The 23,896-nt window shown below is 37.1% G+C and overlaps 1 protein-coding gene across 1 annotated transcript in view; it reads left to right on the top strand.

Annotated features, from left to right (window-relative positions):
* The window catches only part of LOC145688399 (ribonucleoprotein PTB-binding 1-like), a 455,234-nt gene that overhangs the window by 396,999 nt on the left and 34,339 nt on the right, over window positions 1-23,896 (top strand). Inside the window, exon 3 of the mRNA XM_081762581.1 lies at window positions 22,797-23,044. Coding sequence (XP_081618707.1) covers window positions 22,797-23,044 — 248 coding nt within the window. The remainder of the gene's footprint in view (window positions 1-22,796; window positions 23,045-23,896) is intronic.

The raw sequence follows: 23,896 nt of genomic DNA, 5'->3' as shown, positions 1-23,896 counted from the left end.
AAAGTATACTGATTTGAGTGGGGAGGAAAAGCAAAAGTTGTACGACGTGCTCTACAAACATCGAAGCATATTTGACGAGAAGCCCGGTACCATTAGGAATTATCAGCATTCCATGGAAGTGACCGATGGTCGAACCATGAAGACGAGGATGCATCTTTACCCTCTGTGACCTAGATCCGCTGTTAATAATACTTTTAGTCGATAGATGACGTGGGGATTAGTACCGAAGAATACCACTTCGTTTTAGAGTCCGCTGGTTGAGTGCGAAAGTAGAATGAATCATTGCACCATTGTAATAGAAGAAATTAGCCAGTAAAAATTAAGTTTCCTTGCACGATAGCATAGCGTAGAAAATTGAAGAAATCGTTAAGAGCTTGAAGCCGTGGTGAGCTTCGCTCGTGTGTGTGCCTCTCAACCATCCTGGTTGATGAGTAAAGAAAGTGTCAACAAAATATATCGGAAAATTAAGTCATAGTAGCTCCTCACAAATGAATATCAATAGTGCATTTTCGTCGGTTATGCGCAAAGTTCAGTACACAGTATTCGAGATAGCACAGCCAGAAAAGAAATAGTGATCCTGAGTAGAGAATTATTAATGAAGAGAAACGTGTTCCACCTGAAGAAATACGTTCAGCGTGAAGCCACGCCTCCTCAGGACACAGCTGACCTGATGACGTAGGAAAGACAGGAAATAAACACAGCACGTCATACAGGATGGAGAGCTGAAGAAGAAAGATACACTCCCAGACGCACCTCTTTACGTCTGGCCTTTAAGAGAGTAGTTGCGCGGAGTGTAATACAACAGATGAATCAGGATATCACAAAAGAGATGAATTTTGTATAGAATTATGATGGTAAAGTGATTATGAGATGTTAGGGATTATTTCTATGTGTTATTAGTGTTTAGTTTACTATCTTATTATTGTTAGGACATATTGATGTATTTAGGGAAATTTCTTGTGTAAAGTTAAGATATACGGGATATGTATGTGATTTACGTAAAGTAGATTAGTACAACTTCTGAGAAAATGCAACGATTAAGCGATTAACGGTTGCATTTCCTTAGGAGGGGAATAAATGTGAACGTCACATGATCTGCGTTATAAGATGATTTGCATATTTAAATTTTTCGTGAAATTATGAATAATATTTCAATTTAATTAGGAATTTGCATATAAAGAATTTTGAGATTTAAATAATTATCAGCGGGAGCATATAACTTTTATTAATATTTCTATGTATATTTATGGTTTATTGTGTTATGTAAATGAATAGTAATGAACAACAGGGCAGGACTTAAGCGAGAAGCAATGAGAATTTGATATTAATGAATATTAACTTCGAAGAAGATAGCAAATTCAATAGGTTAGATACGCTAGTTTGCCTGCACAGAGGCAGAGAAAAAAAAACTTAAAGAAAGCATGTGTGCTTAACGGAGCGTTGGACTCCCACGTTGTAGACGATTTTTGGAATCAATGTAACCATCTTCATAAGGATAGAAAACCTATGAGATTCAGGTTTTGCTTAGATGGATAGCCAGTCTCATTTCTTAGTGTTATTATAGGTAGTAGCATACACTATCACTACCGAGACACAGATCCTACGGAGACAATACTTGAAAAACCATAAAATTTTTAGCGTATCGATGTGAGAATGTAGGATACAAAGAGGTGCTATTTTTTTTAGACACTCCCCTTTTTAGCATGTTTGACTCTTGAAGCGTCCTTTTGCCAACGGAACATTCGCAAAGCAAGAAAAGTTGACAATTTCAAAATTATGGACAAGTCCACTTGAGTTAGAGGGGCAGCTGTCTAGAACGTTGTTGGTAATGGTTCCATGACATCCGCTAGATGTCTCTGTAAAAATATAGTTATCGTCTGCACTGCTGATATGATTTGATTGATAATATGTGTTATGTTATGTAAATAAACTTTCTGGGTGTCCCCGTAGTATTAGACATATGTAGTTCGATATATATATTTTGTTTTGTCAAATTGGCTTGTACTAATACCAGTTTTAGGCCTAGTTAATGGTTATGGAAGGTATGCAGAGAAACCAACACATACCTCAGTTTTTTTTTTAAATCTAGCAGAGAATGCAATACTGCTGCAAAAGAGAAGCGAACTTCCTATCAATGCTATAAGGTTTATTATCATGTGCCAGGCTACTTCAGCCTTATTTAGAGTCATTTATTTTGTTTATATTTTGCATAGTTCATTTAAATTGTTTAATTAACATCATTACTTTGTTCAGAAACCAAATCCTTCAATGCATCCGTTTCTGTAATTCACCATATTCAAATGTCACTTGTTCAAGCAGTTCCTGGTGTCGCCGATAGGTGGTGTCACCTGACAAAGGTGTTTAAGTAAACAGGTCAAGTGACGAAGTTTAAATAATGTTGGTGTTTGTGTTAATATTTCTCGTAATTACGGCACAGTGTGTGTGCGTAACAGATACTAAATTGAAGCTTGATTAATAAGCAATTTAACAAACATAGTGACAGACAACGATGCGATTGGAGTGATAGACAAAGTGGAAAAGAACATGAAAAAGTGTGTTTTTTTTAAGTTATTTAGGTCACTGGAAACTCACAGGTGAGGGAGGCACCTTCACCCCTATTCCAGTGGAGCGGGCTATTTTGGTTCGGCCCAACCCAGCAGTTGAAAGAAACAATGAAACTGCAGAGGAATATAACAGTACTCGGGACAACCAGAAGGACAGTTCTTCCTGAATCGCGAGACAGTGCATATCGAAGGCTGCAAGTCGTAATCGTGTTGACCGTCAGCTATTTGGAACTCTGTGCCATTCAGAGTTGTGTTTACAAGAATAGTGCGTTAGTCACAAACTTATATTTTGTGCGTGTGTGCTGTGGAATGGGCAATCATAGCTAGTTTACTTTCAGTATTTCCTCGTTTTCTCCGGACTAACATTCTCGTGGTGGAATGGGAGAGTAGGAGATACCTATTATATTTATAGAAGTGTGTTTTCACAAAAGTGATATGAGACAAAGTGCGACATATATCACCATTTACTAGTGGGAAGAGACAAAGCTTTACATTATATTTCGTAAAGTGCTTCGCACCAGTACTAATTTTGTGCCATGTCTACGTCACACGCTATATCACTTGTTCACGCTACTAACAGTGAAATCGAAAGCGAGTAACATTCTTAGTGAAGAAAACGCATTCCCGTGTTCTGTAGGAAATCTCCAATGCTATCGTACGCCAGAAATTCAGTAAGTACGCCAGAAATTTTTACTTAGGGGGGTGTTCAAAATAAAAGGAGGGGTGTGCTCTCAGAATAGTGATATATTTTTTAAACAAACTCAAATAAGAAATCAGTATATTTTGTTACGCAACTATTGCAATACTATTATTATTATTATTATTATTATTATTATTATTATTTTTATTAATAATAATAATAATAATAATAATAATAATAATAATATCAGATCTTCGCAGTGGTAGGTTCAATAAAGTAAGTTCACATATTTGAACATTTATTATTATTATTAAACTAAGTAATACAGTGAAATTTCTCAAAACGGACGTCGGTGGAACTGATTATTTGTCCGTAAATGAGAGTTGTCCCTAAAAGGAAGGGTACTCTCTCATAACACCACATCACATATATTTATGGAATGGAAGAATAAGAAAGTTTGTCCTCGTATGAAGATGTCCACTATTGAGAGATGCCCGTTAAGAGATGTTTCACTGTATTAGGAATTAACCACAATTATTTTACCCAGTAATTACATGTGAATTAATTACATACGAATTATTGCAATTATTTTGCAAAATTCTGCTATTATTTCAATTTATTCACCCCCAGCAAGTTTTAGTGGACATTTTTTTTTTAAATATTAATTGGGAAAAAATTTCCTAGTCCCATGCTGAAATCACATTCGTTTAGTAATTAATACTGTACATAGTTCCAATTTCATTATTTTAATATTCTAACTCTGTTGTTAACGTTAATTGTTGTAATATTATTTGATCTCTTAATATCCGTTCCTGTCCCTTCCTGGCTACGTTATTGTCTCTGAATATCTTTCATAAGAAAATTATTCATTGATTTAGTTGTTTTCCAGAAATCCAGTTTTTCAATTTACAAATATTTTGTATCTTTCTGTTTTGTCTTCTTTAATATACCCTAATTTTAATAATCCCAGGGCTCATAGTGGTCTGGTCTCTTGTAAATAGTTGAAAAGTGACCAAAAATGGCCAAAAGCACACGAAAAAGAGACCAAAATCTCATCATGCCCCTTTTTCCCTTTGTCAATTTCTCCATCACCTCTCTCTTTGTTTGTTGTTTTGCTTCTTCTTTTTGAGCTTCCTCCTTTCTTAGGTTTTCAGAGTAAGCTTGGTAGTTACGGTAAGCAGACTTAGCAGATGTAAAAAGCTTCTGAGTAAGTGGAACCAGTTCTGGCCTATTTCCGAATTTCTTCATCCCAGACATTATATTTAACTTCGCATTAAGAGTTCTCAAAAAGTGAAATATTCAAATTCATCACCTACTCTTAAGAAGAACATACAAGAAGCATAACACAAGACGAACATGATGAACCACACAATCACACACGCACAACGTTGAACGGAGCGTTGACTATTACGAGAGAAAACTAAAGGATTGTTATGATAGAAGAAAGAATAGACACACAAGGGTTCTCAATCCCACCTTGAGAGCTTAAGCATCCACCAACCGTCCACTGTGCTTTAGAAAGAATAAAATCTGAAGTGAGAATAAAGCTGACTGTTCCACATGTGGCAGCAAGTATTAAAGCTTTCAGAAGAGTAATGAGTAACAAGTTTCTGCCTTTTTCCATTTATATTTTTCTTAGAAAATTGCCAATGCAAAACATAAATCACACGAAAAAGTCACTTTACCTCTCAAAAAAGTAACTTTTAGTGCCAATTTTTTTAAAAAAAAAAGTAACTTTTAGTGACCAACTTGAAGAAAAGTAAATTTTAGTTAAAAAAGTGACTCGCTATGAGCCCTGTTCCGCTCAATGAATTTACGTGAATAAAATTATACTTTACAAAAAATTAAGCTAGCGCCAAATGCGCTCCTGTATAATTAGACTCAGTCTAAAATATATATAATTTTACTTCGATCGATCTCTTCATTTCTAAAAATGTTTTGACTACACCTTTCTAACGTCCGACCGTTGGTACACCACTTGCAGAGTAGACTCGAAACCAGCCACAGAGCTTTGGGGGCCCATGAATATATTAGGAGGGGCCAAATCATTAAACATTCTCTTACAAATATCTAAATTGTGCATTTTGTATTGAAGTCTGGAAGGGACATGAAAAATTTAGGGAGGGCCAGGCCCTCCCTAGCCCTCCTCTGGTTGTGAGCCTGTTGCAGAGTAGCACTTACCAACTAATTCTGGTATAGGCTTATTACTATATTGTCACATTTTTCCTTATTGAGGAGGAGGTAGATGAATGACCGCTCAAGACGTTGCCAATTTCAGTCATCTGCATCTGTCCATCAATCTCTTTTCTCGGAAACGACCGCGGAACCCAGGAGGGTAGGTATCAGCGGTCTGTTTTGTCAATTGTTTCGATCGAAACCGCCCGAGACAATGAGATCATGTGGTTCTCGAAGCCGTACATGAGAACGAGGTCGCTTCGTATTTTGAAGTGAAATAAATAAATAAGAATATTGCCTTCCTTCCTAAACGCTACACCTTTTTTAACTTGATGTAATAAATAACCTATATGATACTGATTGATACAATTGGATTTGGCGGAGTATTCCTTTTCCATCCAGGGGTGTGTGTAAAGAAATTTGGAGGGGTGTTAGGGGGGTGTTGGGGGGGTGTAGATTACTCCCTGTATAGCATAGTTTAATTAAAACCCATTAAATACAAGAACTGAGCTATTTTTGCTTGTATTAAGTAGGCGGGTTTTGAACCAGAGAACTCAGCGTGTCTGATGATGTTAGGCTAGCGAGAACTCTCTTCGTATACAAATATAATCACTAGTGTTATCGCACCAAGCGCTACCCTTTTGAACCGCCAGCGATGAGACGGGAATCCCAAGGCAGAGGAAACATGACGATTAGCGGAACCTAACAGCACGACAGAAGAAGGAAAGGGACATGGTCCACAACTTTGGGAGAAACACTACTAGGCAGTGCATTGATTAGTGTAAGCAGAGACACTTCAAGAAAGAAGATCGTGGCGTGATAAATACAAAAGTGCACAAACAATAATAATTGCGAGCTCAAAGTGTGAAAAAGAAATATTAAAAAGAAATATTTTTTTTTTTAGGTCTCTTAGCGAGACCGCGCGCGCGAGTGCTTTTGTAAATATAATTTCTGTGTGCCTCTGGAATTACGGAAGTGGTGCATTAAAGCAGGATTACCACTGGAATGTTGACTTCTTTTATTGTTGCAGTTGGCCGCAAGGTAATGTGTTACCCTTTTGTCTTTCTTGTTTGTTTTTCAGGCCGGGAGCTGGGTCTATCAATGGATCGTAATTGCGATGAGAATATTTTGGGTATCTTTCGCATACAGGATGGGTGTTAAAACCATATTAACCTGTAAATTAGAGTTTCATGTTTAGCAGGAATCTTATTTATTTTTTTTTAATTTTTAATTTTATTCATTCTAAGACTCTACCGACTGACTAAATTCACTAAATTAACTTTGTGGCAGGAGGTTACAGTAATTTAAAGTCAATATCAGTTTAAATATTAAGATTCCTCCCACATTTGCATTTTTGCATATTAATGATTTTGGTAATTTATTCAGATTATGCAAACTCACAGTCCTCTCGCTCACATGGTCCTTATCAGCGTAAAGGAAGCCGTGCATACACAATCCAAGAGTGCATATTTAATGAATTTTCAATAAGTGTGCAGGGTATTCCCTACAGGGTGTAATTCCCAGATATGCTCTCAATAGAATTTTCAGATATACCCTAATTTGAAGGAGGGTCCAAAGTAGACAGGAGGTAAGCCTTGACAACAATGGATACACAACTCTTCGGAAGGAAGTCGTAAGTGTTAGGAACCGGCAGCTTCATGTATTTTTGTGTTCGGAATAACGTGTGCTGGCATGTATTTCGTCACAGTATATTTGAAATAAATGTGAAAGGAAACATCACAGCATGCGTTTTCCCGAGTACGAAGTACCATGCTGCTGACGATCCTAAACACTTCTGACATCCCGCCAAAGGATTCCGTGTTCATTGCTGTTAAGGCTTATTATTTGCCTACTTTAGACCAATCATAAAATCAGAGCATATCTCAAAATTCGGTTGATGTCATGTCCTGGAATTTCACTCTGCACAGAACACTCTGTACACTCATTGAACATTAATGAAATATGCATTTTTGGATTGGGCATGCGGGACTTCCTTTACGCAAATAAGGACTACCATTCACAGCTTCTGGAATTCAAAGTAGGGCTTCTTTAAATTTGGCTTTTTCCCGATTTTGGACAGTCCTAGCTCTGAAACTATGCACTTTTCCCCACAGGTTGATATGAACATCTTCTCTTATTTTGATGTAAGGAATCACGTCCTACAGTTTGTCGGTGTAGTTCATTAAGACCCTATATATATATATATATATATATATATATATATATATATATATATATATATATACAGGGTGGGCCATTTTAATTAATCCACGGAAATATCTGAAAAATGATAAAACATAGAAGAAATGTTTGAAGTACACGTTATATATTGCTAAGGGGGAAAACCATTTCCGCCAAAAGTACCCCTCCCCACCCCCCGGAAATGGGGGTAATGGGGGGTAACTTTGAAATGTCAAATGGAAACATGGGTCGAGTAATACCTCGTTCGAAAGGTCTTGGAAAACTAAGTAACGCTGTACCAAAATTTGTTTCATATGGAGCACCAGTTTCAAAATGGCCGCCATGATATAGTTCGGAAACTCCAGTAGCCGTAGTATAAAAACCATGGGAGGTAATTGAATGGAACAAAATTGAAATACGTAAATATCATAGGGCATATCGAATGATGTGACCCCTGCGATCCCAGCGGCTTCCCTGAAGGGATCTTGTGAGCTAACTTCAAAATTTCAATGTCCGACCGGACAACGGTTCGGGCGTACGCTTGACCTACCCAATGCTATTTGGAAGGCAGACTTCAGGGATAGAGAATTAGTGCACTCAGTTAATGTGGATGGCCACAATCAAGGGCGCCCATAAGGGGGGCAAGGGGAGCTCTCGCCTTCTAGAGGAAATTGTGCTTCGGAATATCGAAAACTCAATAGAATTTTTAGAATAGCTACAGCAAAATTTGAAACTATATTTGAAATGTCGCTTTTTCTTGCCTCCCTTGGAAACCACAACATGGGCGCCCTTGGCCACAGTTATATTTTGATTAACTATTAGCACTCATGTCATATTGTGAGCTTGAGGGACGAAACAGTGTGTACGTATATCCCCGAAATGCTTTCCGAATAACCAGCACGCATTGCATAGAAGTTTCTGTGGCGACGGAGATTAGCAAATTCACACGTTTGTAAGTTCCAGCAACTGCATTATTCGACAGCTTCTTTCGTATAACGTTCCTTCTGTTTTCGCATCAAATCATACTTAGCCATACAGATATGCGTTACCATTCAAATAAAATTTCACTTTTTTTAGTCACTACAGCGTCATCCTTACAAACAAATGTTTCAACCATACCATACCTATTTGTAAGGTAGCCTTAATTTGCGAATTAAAGTAGAGTTCTCATTTGAAATTTCACTGTTACTTTCCACCCCACTCACATACAGAGCACAGGAAAAGATTATTTTGCAGAACTTGGATATCTCTCTATACATTATGGCAATTTTCCTCTAACATTTTTATCTCTGTTGTATCATTCTCGAGCCTTGGAACGCCTCCGTGGTTTTCCTATTTAATTTTCGTTATTTTTATTTATCTCTACCCGTATTCATACTATGGGCACTAGACGTTTTCTTAGACACATTCACCATGTCTTGGCGATCATTTTGAAAACGGTGTCTCATGTCGAAAATATTCTTACAGAAGCTGTTTGATATTCATTTGTCTATGTAACATGATGTTACTCGCTTCAAGTTGCTATTTGAAATTTTCAAGTTGGCCCCGGATACCTTTCAGTGGAGTCAACCCGACAACACCTCTCGATGTGCCTTACGTCAGTTACCTACTCCAGTTTTTCTTCTGTTGATTTATCTCCAATCGCTTTCATACTACGGATACTAAACCTTTTCTCTGACACTGATACTATGTTTCGGCGACCTTTTAAGAACACTGCCATTTCACCTCAATCGTTTTCTCCTGCAAGATGTTTGATTTTGCAAGATTTATCGAACGAGGTACCACTCGACTCATGTTACTATTTGAAATCTTGAAGTTAGCCCCCAAGACCCCTTCAGGGAGGCCACTGGGATCACAGGGACCACACCATTCGATATGCCTATGATATTTACGTATTTCAATTTTGTTCCATTCATTTACCTTCCATGGTCTTCATACTACGGCTACTGGAGTTTCCGAACTATATCATGGCGGCCATTTTGAAACTGGTGCTCTATATGAAACAAATTTTGGTACAGCGTTACTTAGTTTTCCAAGACCTTTCGAACGAGGTATTACTCGACCCATGTTCCCATTTGACATTTCAAAGTTACCCCCCGTTACCCCCATTTCCGGGGGTGGGGAGGGGTACTTTTGGCGGAAATGGTTTTCCCCCTTAGCAATATATAACGTTTACTTCAAACATTTCTTCTATGTTTTATCATTTTTCAGATATTTCCGTGGATTAATTAAAATGGCCCACCCTGTATATATATATATATATATAGAGAGAGAGAGAGAGATATGAAAAACAGTACCGCCCACGGTCAGGCTGAATTAGCGCCTAGGCATAGTATTAGTCTGGTAGCCAGACCATTGAACCTGGAATTGTCGTACGCCCTAAGTTTTTTGTTTCTTACAGACTTGAGTGTGTTAAGCAAGAATCTGCCGGGTGCCACTCTGTCATTGTTGGGCAAACTGAGATATGGGCGTCTGAAATTGGTGGTCTCATTAGATAATGCTACGCCTCTATTTTTAGATATTTCCTTCAATATTTCGGAAACCACTTATCCTAACACAACCAAATTCGGTACGTAAGTGAATATCAATGTCCTTAACATTGCCCTATTCCCGATTTGAAAAAAAAAAATACAGTAATTGTTAGCAGTGTTGCCAGGTTCAAAACTAAATGTTAACATTTATTATTTTATTTTTGAACCTGAATTTTAGTACGCCCAAAGTTCCTTTGCTGTATCTTACTGATTTGAGTGTGCTAAGCAAGAATCTTTCGGGTGGCACTCTGTCATTGTTTGGCAAATTGAGGTACGGGCTCCTAATATCAAGGTCCTCATTAGATTCACGCTACGCTACTGTTTATAGACATTTCCTTCTATATCTCGGGAACTATTTATCCTAGAACAAGCAAATTCCGAACGTAGGGAATAACATTGTTATTAAAGCCATCCCCAATTAAAAAAAAATACAGTAACTGACAGCAGTGTTGCCAGGTTCAAAAAAGTTTACGTTTATTTCTTTATTTACTTTTAGGGATTTTGAATGGAGGAGTCAGGGCAAAATATGAGTATACCTTTATGCTATTTGTACGGAAGAAAACTAAAGAAAAATACGTTCAGACTATAGCAATACTGTATAAATTTGAGTGATGTAACTGGGTTAAAAATAAGAAGAGCCTTTATGGAAATATCTAAATTTCACTGTTAAATGTACCAATCTAGTTCCAAGATCTCATATACAGCATTAACGCTATTTATTGCAACCACTCGCGTCCAACAACTCCATGTCTAGTTTAACACTGTTTCCTTACCGTATGAGAATCAGCTTCATGCTCTTTATATGCCAGGGGTGCCCACAAGGGGGGTATGACGCAAACTGCGTCATTGAAATATTTGGGGGGGGTTAAAATCTATATAAATATGTTTGAGGATGTGTAAAAATTAATCGAAAAGATTTTTTTTTTCATGGAAGAACACCTACGGATAGACAATTGAGGGGGGTGCGTCATGGACATGAGGGGGGGGGGACCACTGTATATGCTATCGATTGCACATCACATTATTGAATACATAAATTATAGACGAGATTATATTTTCGAGTTAATAGCTTACATGTATTTTTAAGACTGTTTTTATTGTCTTATTGACTTTTCAACAAACAAGGCTACTGGTTAGGCAGGGGCCTCCTTTCCCTAGTGCAACCCCCCTTCGCTAGCACTCCAGGGGAGTTAGTTACGGGCCCGTAAGTTACCTCACTGGTTACTATGAAAGAGAACGGGGTTTTGATTTTGTTATAACTAATCGAGCAATATCTTAAGTCATTTTGCAAGATCCGGGCGGCCCAGTCCGCCTCTGGTTTCAAATTATATTAAACTGTAGTTGGAGGTGCTTGCTGACTAGAATCCTGTATAAGGAACTCATAATGAAATTATGGCATTACTGATCTTCTGTAGCATATTGGACGTTATATAATATACAGCATGGGCGCCCGACGAAAATTTTCTAGGGAGGGGTCCATCTGCCCTCCCTCGTTGCTGTATCATGTTTGTTATTTTCGTGAGCCAGAGGGGACCCGGGCGCCCATGATATACATTATATCAGTTTAATATATCGTCGGTGCGAAACACGGCACACAAGCTGTCCGAGTGAAGCAGCCGTGGTAACAGAATCTATGTGCTTGTGGCGTTGGGGATTGCACTGCCATCTGTGGTTCATAAAGGAAACTTTCTGGACTCTTCAACAGAAAGTTGCTTCAATACATATCCCACTTAATTTATTATTCGAAAATATTATCGCAAAATGGAAGTCGTAAACCAGTTTAAAAGTTGGAAATCAAATCTCGGTACTTTCTTCTTCCAAGTACTTCTGCAAGTTTATTATTTTATTTCCATAATTTTATTTTCGAACAAATCAATTCTCCGCTGCACGGTGTAGGGTAATGAAGTTGTTACAGCCGTGAGAAATTCTGGAATTTGATTAGGACAACAAGGTACTGTGTAATCTGAGTTTGAAAGAAAATCCAAGTGCAATTTGGAAAAAGACACATTTCTGTATTATTTACCGTAACATCTAGAGTATTTATTTTTATAAAAAAATAATAAACATGTTTGTACGAAGGTAATAATTTTGATTTAAAGCTTCAAAAGGGGTATTTTTTTTTTCATATTTCTTGCAAACTGTAACAGTAGTAATATTAGTTCAAAATGACGAAAAAACTAAAAGACAGGCTTAGCAAATAGAAATAATATGAATAATAAAACTATTAATAACAATCTAAGACAACAAAGTATAGTTGTGACGAGTGATAAAACGTGACAAGTTTGGATCAGCATGTGTACTCATTTAAATTTCCTGAAATTTAATATGTGATTCTCAGTTTCTTGAAAATACTTGTTTTCACAATCGCAGTGGCTGCCTCAGCGTTCTTAAGGTAGAAATCCTATCCACAATGGTAGTCTCCTCCCGAAATCAACCACTAAGTTTTCGAGCTTCGTGGTTTTTCAGTTTGAAGGCATTGTTTAACTTCTGATGGCAGGTACAAATATTACAGGAAAAATAACTAATTTCTCATTGCGTAAACGTATTTCCAATTTAATATAGGCCCCTATCTTACATACAGAACCATTTAACTTGATTTTACATATTTTACTCAGAACGAATAATTCAAGCTTCTCAAGAAGTTGAAAACAACTGAGTTGCTAACATTGCTTAATCTATTTCTTCAATTTGAATTTCCCAATCCATTATGTACAAAGCATTCAGTTGAATACCCGTTACTATACGCACTTACTAAATGTAATTTCAAATGAATACAAAAGAATATGTAATAGTGAAAATTTAAATAGCTTTATTTTTCTATATTTATAAAATTTTAAAATAGGGCACGATATTTTCACGATGATGTTAAACCAAGTACGCGTTCAATTTCGATCGTCTCGAACTCAAATGAGGAATTCTCGCTCCCATCCATTTTCAACATCAAAACGTAGATCTACTGTTAACGTAGAATCTGAACCACACATGTTCCTACCGGGAATAGAACCCTAGTATCCGATGTCGAAGACGCGTTTGCTGACTGTATATCCATGAAGAAGCTCCAAAATGTGCGTGGATTCCGCAAGTTTGGCAAGAACCAAATTTACTGAATTCCCCGTTAGTGTTCCCTGTCTTAAATCCACTCTACAATTGAGAAATTTCTGTTTATTACTATTTTATTATTTATTTGAATTAAAAGTGTAACGTACATAGTTATATGTTGATTCACATGCTTCCTTTCACAGTAACATTTTAGAGGTAAATCAATGTATGATGTAGTTCAAGAATATTCATTTTTCCTGAATGATATAAATAGATAGGTAATTAAATTCCAAAATCGCAAAATGCATGAGGAATTTAAGTGCGCAAAACCAGCTTAAAGCTAAAATAATCCATTCTATTTCTTCCTCCTCCTGCCTTTGACGAGGAGCTACATAGAAAACTTTTTTTTTTTTTTTTTTTTTTTTTTTTGTTCACGTTAAAAGTGTGATTACTAAGGTTAGGATTTTATTATACTATAAATTCGGGGAAAATGCAAAATAAAAATGCATTTATGCACTAAAAATCTTAAAAATGCATTATAATTTGAAAAAAAAAATGCTTTCACAGAGAATCATTCGTTACTGTTTATTAATGTATTACCTATATATATATATATATATACGTGGTTCTACTCTGTTGTGTTTTTCTCGAAAGAGGAACGTAACACTGAGTTGCAATAAACAACAAAAATCATATGAAGATTTTCGAACTGGAATTCATGGCGGTTGTCTGCAAATAACTATTTGTACATTGAAAAGGTTCTTTCAGTTTCTACAGAAACCAGCGGAGCCCATTCGAAATAGACCATATCGCTTATTCCTAGACCACTTTCTAATTTGGGCAGTACAAATTTTCTGCCTGAAAGAATGTCCACTATCGCACACAAAACATGTTTTTTTTTTTTTAATACATCTGTCATTTTTCTTGACACTACCAGTCCTACTTCCTCAGGAACACTTCCTAATAAACTTACTGCATTTTTGATCGAGTCAATTGAAGTTGTCAACTTTTCTCCAGATTTCTCTAAGGAAGTAATCACACCTGATAGAAATCCAAAATTAGATTGAATGTACACAAGGTTACCTTGAATTTCAGGATTGGCCAGTATCTCTTGTGCAGTTCGAATCGCGGAAACTTCGGAGGGTCGAAAGAGTCTATCGTTTTCTTCACAGCTTCGAAGTTTTGACAATAGTATTTACAGGCTTTTAGCCACGTTCCCCACCTGATAAGAACGGAGTTAGGTGGTAGATGGAGTTCAGGATACTCAGACTTAAAAGCAGCTACACGTGATGGCGCCCTACTGAACACTTTCTTTACACTTCCTATGAGTTTATCATCAGGAAACTGCACACGTATTTCTTCAGCCACTCTGTGGCAACCATGCGCGAGACACGTAGTGTATTTTCGAATATAGCGCCTGCAGCGAGTTCGCTGCTTTTAACATATACGGTACAGCATCGGTTACAAAGAGCAGCACGTTTTCGCAAAGGACGCCATTAGGCCATAAGAGATGCATTGGTTTATCAAATAACTTACTGATCGTGGAATAATTGACCTTTACCAGAACTTCGCAATTCAAAAGAAATGTTTTACCCGGCCCACCCTCCTGCATCACTCCAACAACAACATTCACTACATTTCATCCCTCCGAATCACACGTTTCATCCATGGACACCCATATTTTCTTTCCGTCCACTTCTTTTCTAATACACTGCATTGTTTTCTCGTAAAGTTTGTTCACGTAATTCTTCCTTAATGTCGAAGAATCGGGGAGGGGTTTACAAGTGTATTTTCCCAAAAAGGCACGCAATGTCATGTTGTCCACTTTGTTCAACGGAATTTCAGCACAAATAAATGCTTCGCACAAATCCTCGAAGAAAAAAAACAATGATTTTTGGATGTACCACACTGCGGGAGAGGTTGTTGCGCGGCGTTTGCCTCTCGTTTCGCAAACTTAAGTCCCCGTGTGTGTTTGTCCCTTGAAACATGATGTTCAACGGTAAATTTTCTTTCGGCTGAAACTGCCGTATCACACACCTTGCAGTAGAGAACACACTTCCATCTGTTGTAAATACTTTTTCACCTCCAAATTCACTCACAAATCGTTTAAGCTTGGAAGCAGTACTCTCTTTTATCTTTGGCATTTTAACAGATAAACTGCAGAAGTAGGCGTCTACCAACCAAAGGTGTCCAAACTCATGAGGTCGGCGCTCACGAGTTCGAAACTCACGCTCACTAGACTTCAATCTCACGAAGTGAGAGTGAGGTTGAGTGAGCGTGATGTCAGTAAGGTCAAGTGAGCATGAGGTCGAAATGAGTTTGTGAGCGTGAGATTGAGTGAGGTTAGGTCGAAATGAGTTTGTGAGCATGAGGTTGGGCCAGACTGATGTGAGCGTGAGGTCGAGTGAGTGAGAGGTCGAAATGAGTTTGTGAGCGTGAGGTTGGATCAAAGTAGACACCTGGTTCTTCTAATAGCAGGGAGAAATATATTGTAATTCGAAAACACTAGATTTTTTGTTCTCTACACAAAAGCTTTTTCTGTATCTGAAGATAACACCTGCTGTGAAACGACCATAGGTTAGCAAGGAGTATCTTTGGTCCGCTACCTTTTTTTATTATTTTATTTTATTTTATTTTATTTTATTTCATTGGCCAACTTGGGATAAAAGTTTTAGTGTCTTTGTGATCAGGTATTTCTTAGAAGCAAGTAGAAAATAATCGTGGAATGTCTTGATATTTTCTCAGGCACTGGAGTATTTGGCCTCGAAATCCGGTCAAGAATATTCATAATTTAGTATCATAAAATAACCGATTAAATTAAATTGTTTTGTATTTACCTACATTTTTAAAGATACATTACCGCCAAGAATGGTTTGAATATTTTCCTTTGTCCGTTTAACTATAGTTTTCTTTTGTGATTTGGCTTGCCATTGTTTAATAGGGATTTTGTAGGCTAAGTCAGTGTTTTATTTACGAATTTTCTAGAGGGGAGGGGAATCTTGAATCTTGGGCTAGCAGTTAACCACATAAGAATTGCAGCCTTCCCCCTCCCTCGACCGAGGGGAGCCCATCTCTCCAACTACTTGGGCGCAATTTCTCCCCGAATATACTATTCGCCCCCAAAAAAGTGCCTACATTTTTAGCGAGATTCTCCCTCCCCAATGAGTTTCCACACTGGTTTTCATGTCGAATACATTGCAGGCTACATCACTTAGTAGCCTTTGTGCATTCTTTCTAAACAGGATCAGTCTATACAGTATTGTCTTCCACCTTCCGTCATAATTTTGTCCTTTCAAACTACAAAGAATACATTCATTCACCTTCACAGTTGCCGTTCTTAAGGGGGCAGACTACTAAATATTTTTCAGAAGCTAACAATTTTTCTTTTGCCTGTTTTTCGTAAGTGAAAAGAGATAATGAAAGGTAACTTACCACAATAATAGATTATGTTATTTTACACCTGAAAATACGAATCGGAAGAATAATCAGTGTTGCCATCCATAGAAATGACAGTATGGCAAAAATTTGAATTACCCAAAAATCTTGGTCAAGTCAGAGAAAGACTAGAGAAATAAGCTCAATGGTAATTGGTGACTTATCATGATATGTGTGTTCCTTGTTAACTACTTTTTAAATAATAATTGTATTTACTTTGTAATAACTTACATACGTTTTTACAAAATAAATAAGTTATTACAAAATAAATACAAATAATATTTTAAAAGTAGTTAACAAGAAACACAGATATCATGATAAGTCATCAATTACCGTTGAGTTTATGTTTCTAGTCTCTGACTTAAAAAAGATTTTTGGGTAATTCAAATTTTGGCCACACTGTCATTTCTATGGATGGCAACACTGATTATTCTTCCGAATCGTATTTTCAGGTGTAGAATAACATAATCTATTATTGTGGTAAGTTATCTTTCATTATCTCTTTTCACTTACGAAAAACAGGCAAAAGAAAAATTGTTAGCTTTTGAAAAGTATTTAGTAGTCTTCTCCCTTAAAAGGAAAATTATAGTATAATTAAAAGTCCGATTCTGTCATTTTGAAAGAAAATATGCCCTCCCCCCAAACAAAAGTCTAACGGGTGCAGCCAATGCCATAAAACCAGCCTGTGGGCACCCCTGCCTGCCCCAAATAGAAAATAGAATTTACATATTTTCTGGGCGAGTATTTGAGAGAGATTATTACATCTTGATAATATATAGTATTTCATATACACCGACTATTACTTGGAAATAAAATTCATACAGTTAGCAAGTAATTATTTTTGTATAAATATAACTACGCAGAACAGCCATAAATAAATGTTTTGTATTACTAGTGTAAATGTGCCAGTCCTCGACCACTTAACTCATTTTCTTATAATCATTTAATCGTTGTTCAGAGAGCGGAACAACTTAGAAGGATGCAACTAGCTCACGTATGCTCCTAAAGTTATATTCCTTCTATATTTTATCCAAAACTCAGATAACTTACACCATTTATGTAATATTAGTCGGACAAACACCGATGATTGATTTATTTTTAGTGTTCGACCAGGGCCGGATTTAATGTTTTGCCGCCCCTAGACCCAAAAGAGTTTGGCGCTCCCCTCCCCCCGTGGATTAACAAAATTTTAACAATACAAAATAATCATATAGAAAAAACTTATTTTATAAATATCTTCGTTTTTGTACAAATCTTAATGCATTTTCACTTTGTATCCTGTAAAGAAAGATTTGAATTGTTACAAATTCATTTTTTTTAAAGTAAATTTACAGAGAATGATTAAATTGAGTTTTACAATACGAGCTAGTTCAATAATACAAGAAATCCATTTCGAATTTTCGACTGTACGTAACAGTTTTAATATTGAAACTACCGAGGGTACCTCTAAAATGACCAGAATAACTATTTGGACTGTTGAAATTTATCTAGATAGAGATTGGTAAGGTGGCAGATGTCAAGGGTCACATGCGAAAGAGAACTTAGGGAAGGGGACGAAGTGCATCATCGGACCGGGCTCTATTCAAATGTCTACCGCAAGTACAAGGTTAAAATTTCACTTTACTTCAACCAATGATTCAAGCCATAGATTTGCAAAATCAATTATTTCTTGGAGAGCTTCTTTTTTACTTTTATTATTATTAATATTATTGAACTTTGACATTTTTTGGGGCCGCGGTGACAATGCTAGAGCATCCACCTCTGGTGCGTAGGGACGCGGGTTTGATCCGAGCCCCCGCAAAGTGGACTTTGTGGTGGACAACATCATATGCGTGGGTTTTCTCGGGGTTCTCCCGTTTCCTCCCACTATTTCATCCATTATTTCATCATCATCATCTCCTTTGGCGTAACCGGCGTAACCGTGGGACGTTAAACTGAAAGATTTCATTTGGAATGAAGGGTTACGAGAGATGACAACTATTCTTAGATGCCTAACCAGATTCCAAAACCTACTTCTCGCTAGTTCTTACCTTTTTTGCAATATGTATTCAATCCGCAAGTTGTAATGTACTTCTATCGTTTCCCAAATTCGGTGGAAAGATAACATAAGGATGGTAACTAAAAGTATTCTTGAGATGTTTAATTAAGTGAAAAAAAGGAAAAGAAAAAGAAAACGCTTATCTCTATTACAGTTTTTACTTTATAGTGATCAACGTTAGAACCGGACGTGGGTTTATTTCTGCCATTTTCAGTTTGAATAGAAAGTTAAGAATGAATGTGAGAACTTTTCTTAGAAAACTAAATCGATTCTTTAATATATATATATATATATATATATATATATATATATATATATATATAAAATAGTAAATCTCACTTGGGTGATCCTGATAAATCTGCGTGTGTTTGTCATATTTGGTTGTATTAGGTAGTAATCCTGTGGAACAGAGAACGTTGAAGTATTGCAAGTCTTTTCATCGTGTTATATGGATAGTTTTCGTTATGTTGAGAAAGTGGTATTGGTATACCTTGATATTGAAAACAAGAAAACATGGAAAACTATCCAAATACTAAAAACTATCAAAAAATCGACATCGAAAAATCCCGATATTTCAAACTTGATCGATAGTTCGAAATATCGCAAGTCCTACCCACGACCCTTTGCACCAAATGTGCGCGTGCTAGCCAATAGGCTAGCGGGAAGAGCTGTGTCCAAACTCATGAAATCGGCGCTCACGAGTTCGGAACTCACGCTCACTCGACCTCAACCTCACGAAGTGAGCGTGAGGTTGAGTATGTGAGGTCAGACTGGTGATGTGAGCGTGAGGTCAAAATGAGTTTTTGTAAGTGTGAGGTCGAAATGAGTTTGTGAGCGTGAGGTTAGGTCAAAGTGGTCACCTCTGCTACCAACAGCTCACCAAAACAGTGAATGCCAAGGTCACTGAACTCTCGCTCCTTCGCTTCATGTGACTAATCGCCAGATACTGCAGTCTGCGGACATTGGCCACACCTACTCAACGAATCTTCGAACTAGAATCGTGTAGGCGGGAGCAAGAAGCATACTGCTTCAATTTATTGTTTTTATAAGAAAAAAGAGAATTATGTAGTTAAAAGTAAGAGGAAATACTAAATATGCATGTAAACTGACCAAAAGCTGTAAAAAATGCACTTATACACAGAAATGGGCAAAAAATGCACAAACAAGTTTGTCTTAAATTACTTCTTTTTAATAAAACAGGATTTATAACACAACGAGCAATGTTTATACTAATCCAGAAAAAAGATGCAAAATCATCAACGTCCTAACCCTAGTGATTACATTTTACATAAAGACAGGTGTCTGGGAAGCATGAGAATGCGAGAAAGAGCAAAGCCACAACACGTGGACAGAGCGTAACATCACGTAATTTACGCTGTCTTGCGAAATCTTACGGACATCAATCAAGGTTGCAAACTCCACATTGAAATAAATAAAATATTTTGCTTCGTCGTTCCTCTTTCTTACACAGGAATAAAGGTGTGTATAATAACAATCCGTATTGATTGGGAAGACACACGACTTTATAATTGCACTCCTCGTTCTTAGCACACAGGTTCTTCTTGCCGTGTGTAGGCGTACGTTATCTCCGTGGATGAGCACACCCTCGCGATGATCCAGAAAAGTACGTTTCCCCAACAGTGCAGTTCGTAAGCGTTCAAGCTGTTTAGGCCGCGCCTCCATTGCTTCCGAAATGAAATTAAATCTTTTGAGTTTTACGTCCCACGGTTATGCCGGTTAGGCTAAAGGAGACGATGATGATGAGAGATGAGTGAAATGAAGAAAGTGGGAGGAAACGGGAGAACCCCGAGAAAACCCACGAGCACGGTATTTGTCCACCACAAAGTTCACTTGGCGGGGGCTGGGATCGTCCATTGCTTCCGAATGCGAATGCGAACTGCGAATTCATGTGCCTCTACTACATCCGAAGTTTTGCGAATGCGAATCAAGTTGGAATGTTTCTTTCAAAGCTTCAATGTGAAATACTTTTTGCTTGAAAATTCGCACCTTAAAGTCTTGAGAGTCTAAATAACAATAATATCTATTAATTTCCTTTTGTATGCAAAATAAAATGAATGTCGCTTCCATTATTATTATGTTTCCGTGGTAACCGCTACTATTTTCACTTTAAAATAAATTAACTAAACAAAATTAGAGGTTACAGAATCAACCTACTTCCTAAGAAAATTTTCTCCGCGAGTAGAGAGACTCGTTTTTGCTATTTCATATTTGTCAATAATTACATGTATTCGTAAAATCATTAGGAACAAAAACGAAATATAAATTGAATAAAATGCTGCGGTTCGTGTATTAAATCTTCATATTTTAAAGACAAAACAAAAGAAAATATACATGACTTCCACTCGAAGTTACTTGCTTACATCTACCCATAATTTGTTCACGACGTGTCGTTTGTGTAATCTGGATGAGCTTGGTTCCACAATGGAACTTTATCAAAAACACAATTTATTAAAGCATCAACATCTATTTCCATCTTTATTTTTATTTATTTATTTATTTTCTCCGCACCTCCATAGCTTCCGAATGCGATTGCGAATGCCCCAGCACGTGTAAATAAATTGGGGTGCCTCGACTAGTTCCGACCTGCGAATTGCGCAAACCGACGAAAAGATGCGAATGCGAACGATCCCAACATGGTGGGATTGTTCGTCCGAATTCGTGCGAATGGAGAGTCGTCTGCAGAGGAATTGAGCGCTACGTGAGAAAAGAAAGTTTATTTTGCTTGAAAGCAGACGACGTTGCGAGGTGCGGAGATAAAATAAATAAATAAAAATAAAGATGGAAATAATGTTGATGCTTTAATAAATTGTGTTTTTGATAAAGTCCCATTGTGGAACCAAGCTCATCCAGATTACCACGAACGACACGTCGTGAACAAATTGTGGGCAAATGTAAGCAAGGAACTTCGAGTGGAAGTCATGTATATTTTCTTTTGTTTTGTCTTTAAAATACGAAGATTTAATTAATGCATGAACCGCAGCATTTTATTCAATTTATATTTCGTTTTTGTTGCTCAAATAATGATTTTATGAATACATGCAATTATTGACAAATATGTTTGAAATGGCTAAAACTGTTTTTTTTTTTTTTTTTTTTTTTTTTTTTTTTTTTTTTTAAATCATGGAGAAAATTTTCTCAGAAAGTAAGTTGATTTTGTAATCTCTTATTTTATTTAGTTGATTTATTTTAAAGTGAAAATAGTAGCGGTTGCCACGGAAGCATAATAATAACGGAAGCGACATTCATTTTATTTTGCACACAAAGGAAATTAATAGATATTATTGTTATTTAGGCTCTCAAGACTGTAAGGTACGAATTTTCAAACAAAAATATTTCACATTGAAGCTTTGAAATAAACATTCCAACTTGATTCGCATTCGCAAAGCTTCGGAGGTAGTAGAGGCACATGAATTCGCAGTTCGCTTTTGCATTTGCAATCGCATTCGGAAGCAATGGAGGCGCGGCCTTACAGTAGACATCTGCATTGATTCTTTGTTCACTTGCAAGAGCTTGCAACATTACTTTACAGGGCTGGAGGTTCTGTTTTGGCGCAATTCTTACACCCTCCACCTTTAGGTATCCATTGATGTTTGCATGTAATGCTATGGTAGAAGACCCACTTTTCTGTCCAGAAAGGCTCACGTCCGTGGCGGGTGAGTAGCAGACGTCCACTCGATGCTGCTTCTGTGTAAACGTTAACGTAACGTGGATAACCATTTACGAAGTTTCGACACTTACAGGGTACCTAACGTTCTGCAGATGATGAACTGTCGAATGAGTGTCATAGAGTTTTCAGGCCAGTTCAACAGTTTGCATTGGATTTGCCTCCACAGTACACTGACCACATACGCATTGATATTCCGTGGCGCTGCACTGGCTGAATGTCCGTGATGAAATTCATCCAGCATGACATGCCATATGTGATCCTCCGACACTGCTATAATCAAACACGAGCTAAAATCTACACACTGCTCCACAATGATGTATCCTATATGACACATGCCGTCAGTTAACTATTTGCTCGTCAGATGGCGTCGTTGCAGCGGTCATTTAAAAAAATATATTACTTGTATTGGATCATATGTTTTGTGGAAAAGAGGTTTTATTATGTGATCCTCCTAAATGTGCCAGTATTGTATAACAAACTTTTTTTCCTTTTTTTTTAATTTTAGGTGACAGTAAAGGTTATGGATTCGTAGAGTATACTACGAAGGAAGCTGCTCTCCAGGCAAAGAATCTTCTGGATGGCAAACAAATAGAAAGTTGGATTTTGTGTTGTGATTGGCTTGATTCCAGTCATATTACGTTTGAGTCTCTCCATTCCAAGTGCCTATATGTAGACAACTTGCCAAAGGATTATAGAGATATGGGGGAGTTTAGAAAGGTGTTTAGCTGTATTGTAAACCCACCGTACTGTCAGGTGAGTCTCAAGCAATGTTGTTGTTAAACTTGGCAGTTTCTGATAATCATGTCTAGTCCTTAACTAAGAAAAATATGTAATATACTTCTTATATTTAAACTAGCAGCGTTCACCCCGCTTCGCTGCGGTCACCCCGGAACGCAATAAACTTTGTTACTTAGATAATTTTTACTTTTTCGCTTTCAAATTGCAGTAAATGTTAACATTATAGCGCCTGTCATTTATGTTAACCCGCCGAGTGACACGGTCATGCGGGTTGCATATAAATACGTTTATTTTTATACCTATGATGAACTAACAAAGGATTTGTACGTTATGGACACTTGAATGGTCAATTATCTCAAGACACTGGTAATTAAAAATTAAAGTGATATGATAAAAACCATCTAGGGTCCAAATCCTAATAACCCCCCAAAAATAAAAGAAATTGGTTCAGCCGTATTAGCGTGATGAGGGAACAAAGGATTTGTACGTTCTCTTTTATAATATAGATTAGCATCTTGTTTTAAAAGTAATTACTCCATTTCAGTGGCGGTTGACTCTTATTATTATTATTATTATTATTATTATTATTATTTACAGACCATGAGTTAAAACTTCGACTACTTACATGTATGCGCTTATGAGTACAGTAAATTTGCATCTTGAGATTACCATCCATATTCGAATAATATCGAAGGAACTTCATGCAGGAAGCAAAACCTCTGACAGCCAGACTCGGACTGGCCACGGCAGGAGGGCAGTGAGACCTGCGGGGCCCTATATTTTAATATTGAAAACATGGAAAGTAAGATAAAATATGTTTGCTGTGTTGGAGCATGGGCGTCTCTAGCGGGGAGGACGAGGAGACGA

The sequence above is a fragment of the Thermobia domestica genome, chromosome 6 (assembly GCF_964235325.1).
Source record: "Thermobia domestica chromosome 6, izTheDome1.hap1.1, whole genome shotgun sequence".
In the NCBI taxonomy this organism is placed as follows: Eukaryota; Metazoa; Arthropoda; class Insecta; order Zygentoma; family Lepismatidae; genus Thermobia; species Thermobia domestica.
Note: the sequence above shows the minus strand (reverse complement) of the source record. Positions and strands in the feature narration are given on the sequence as shown.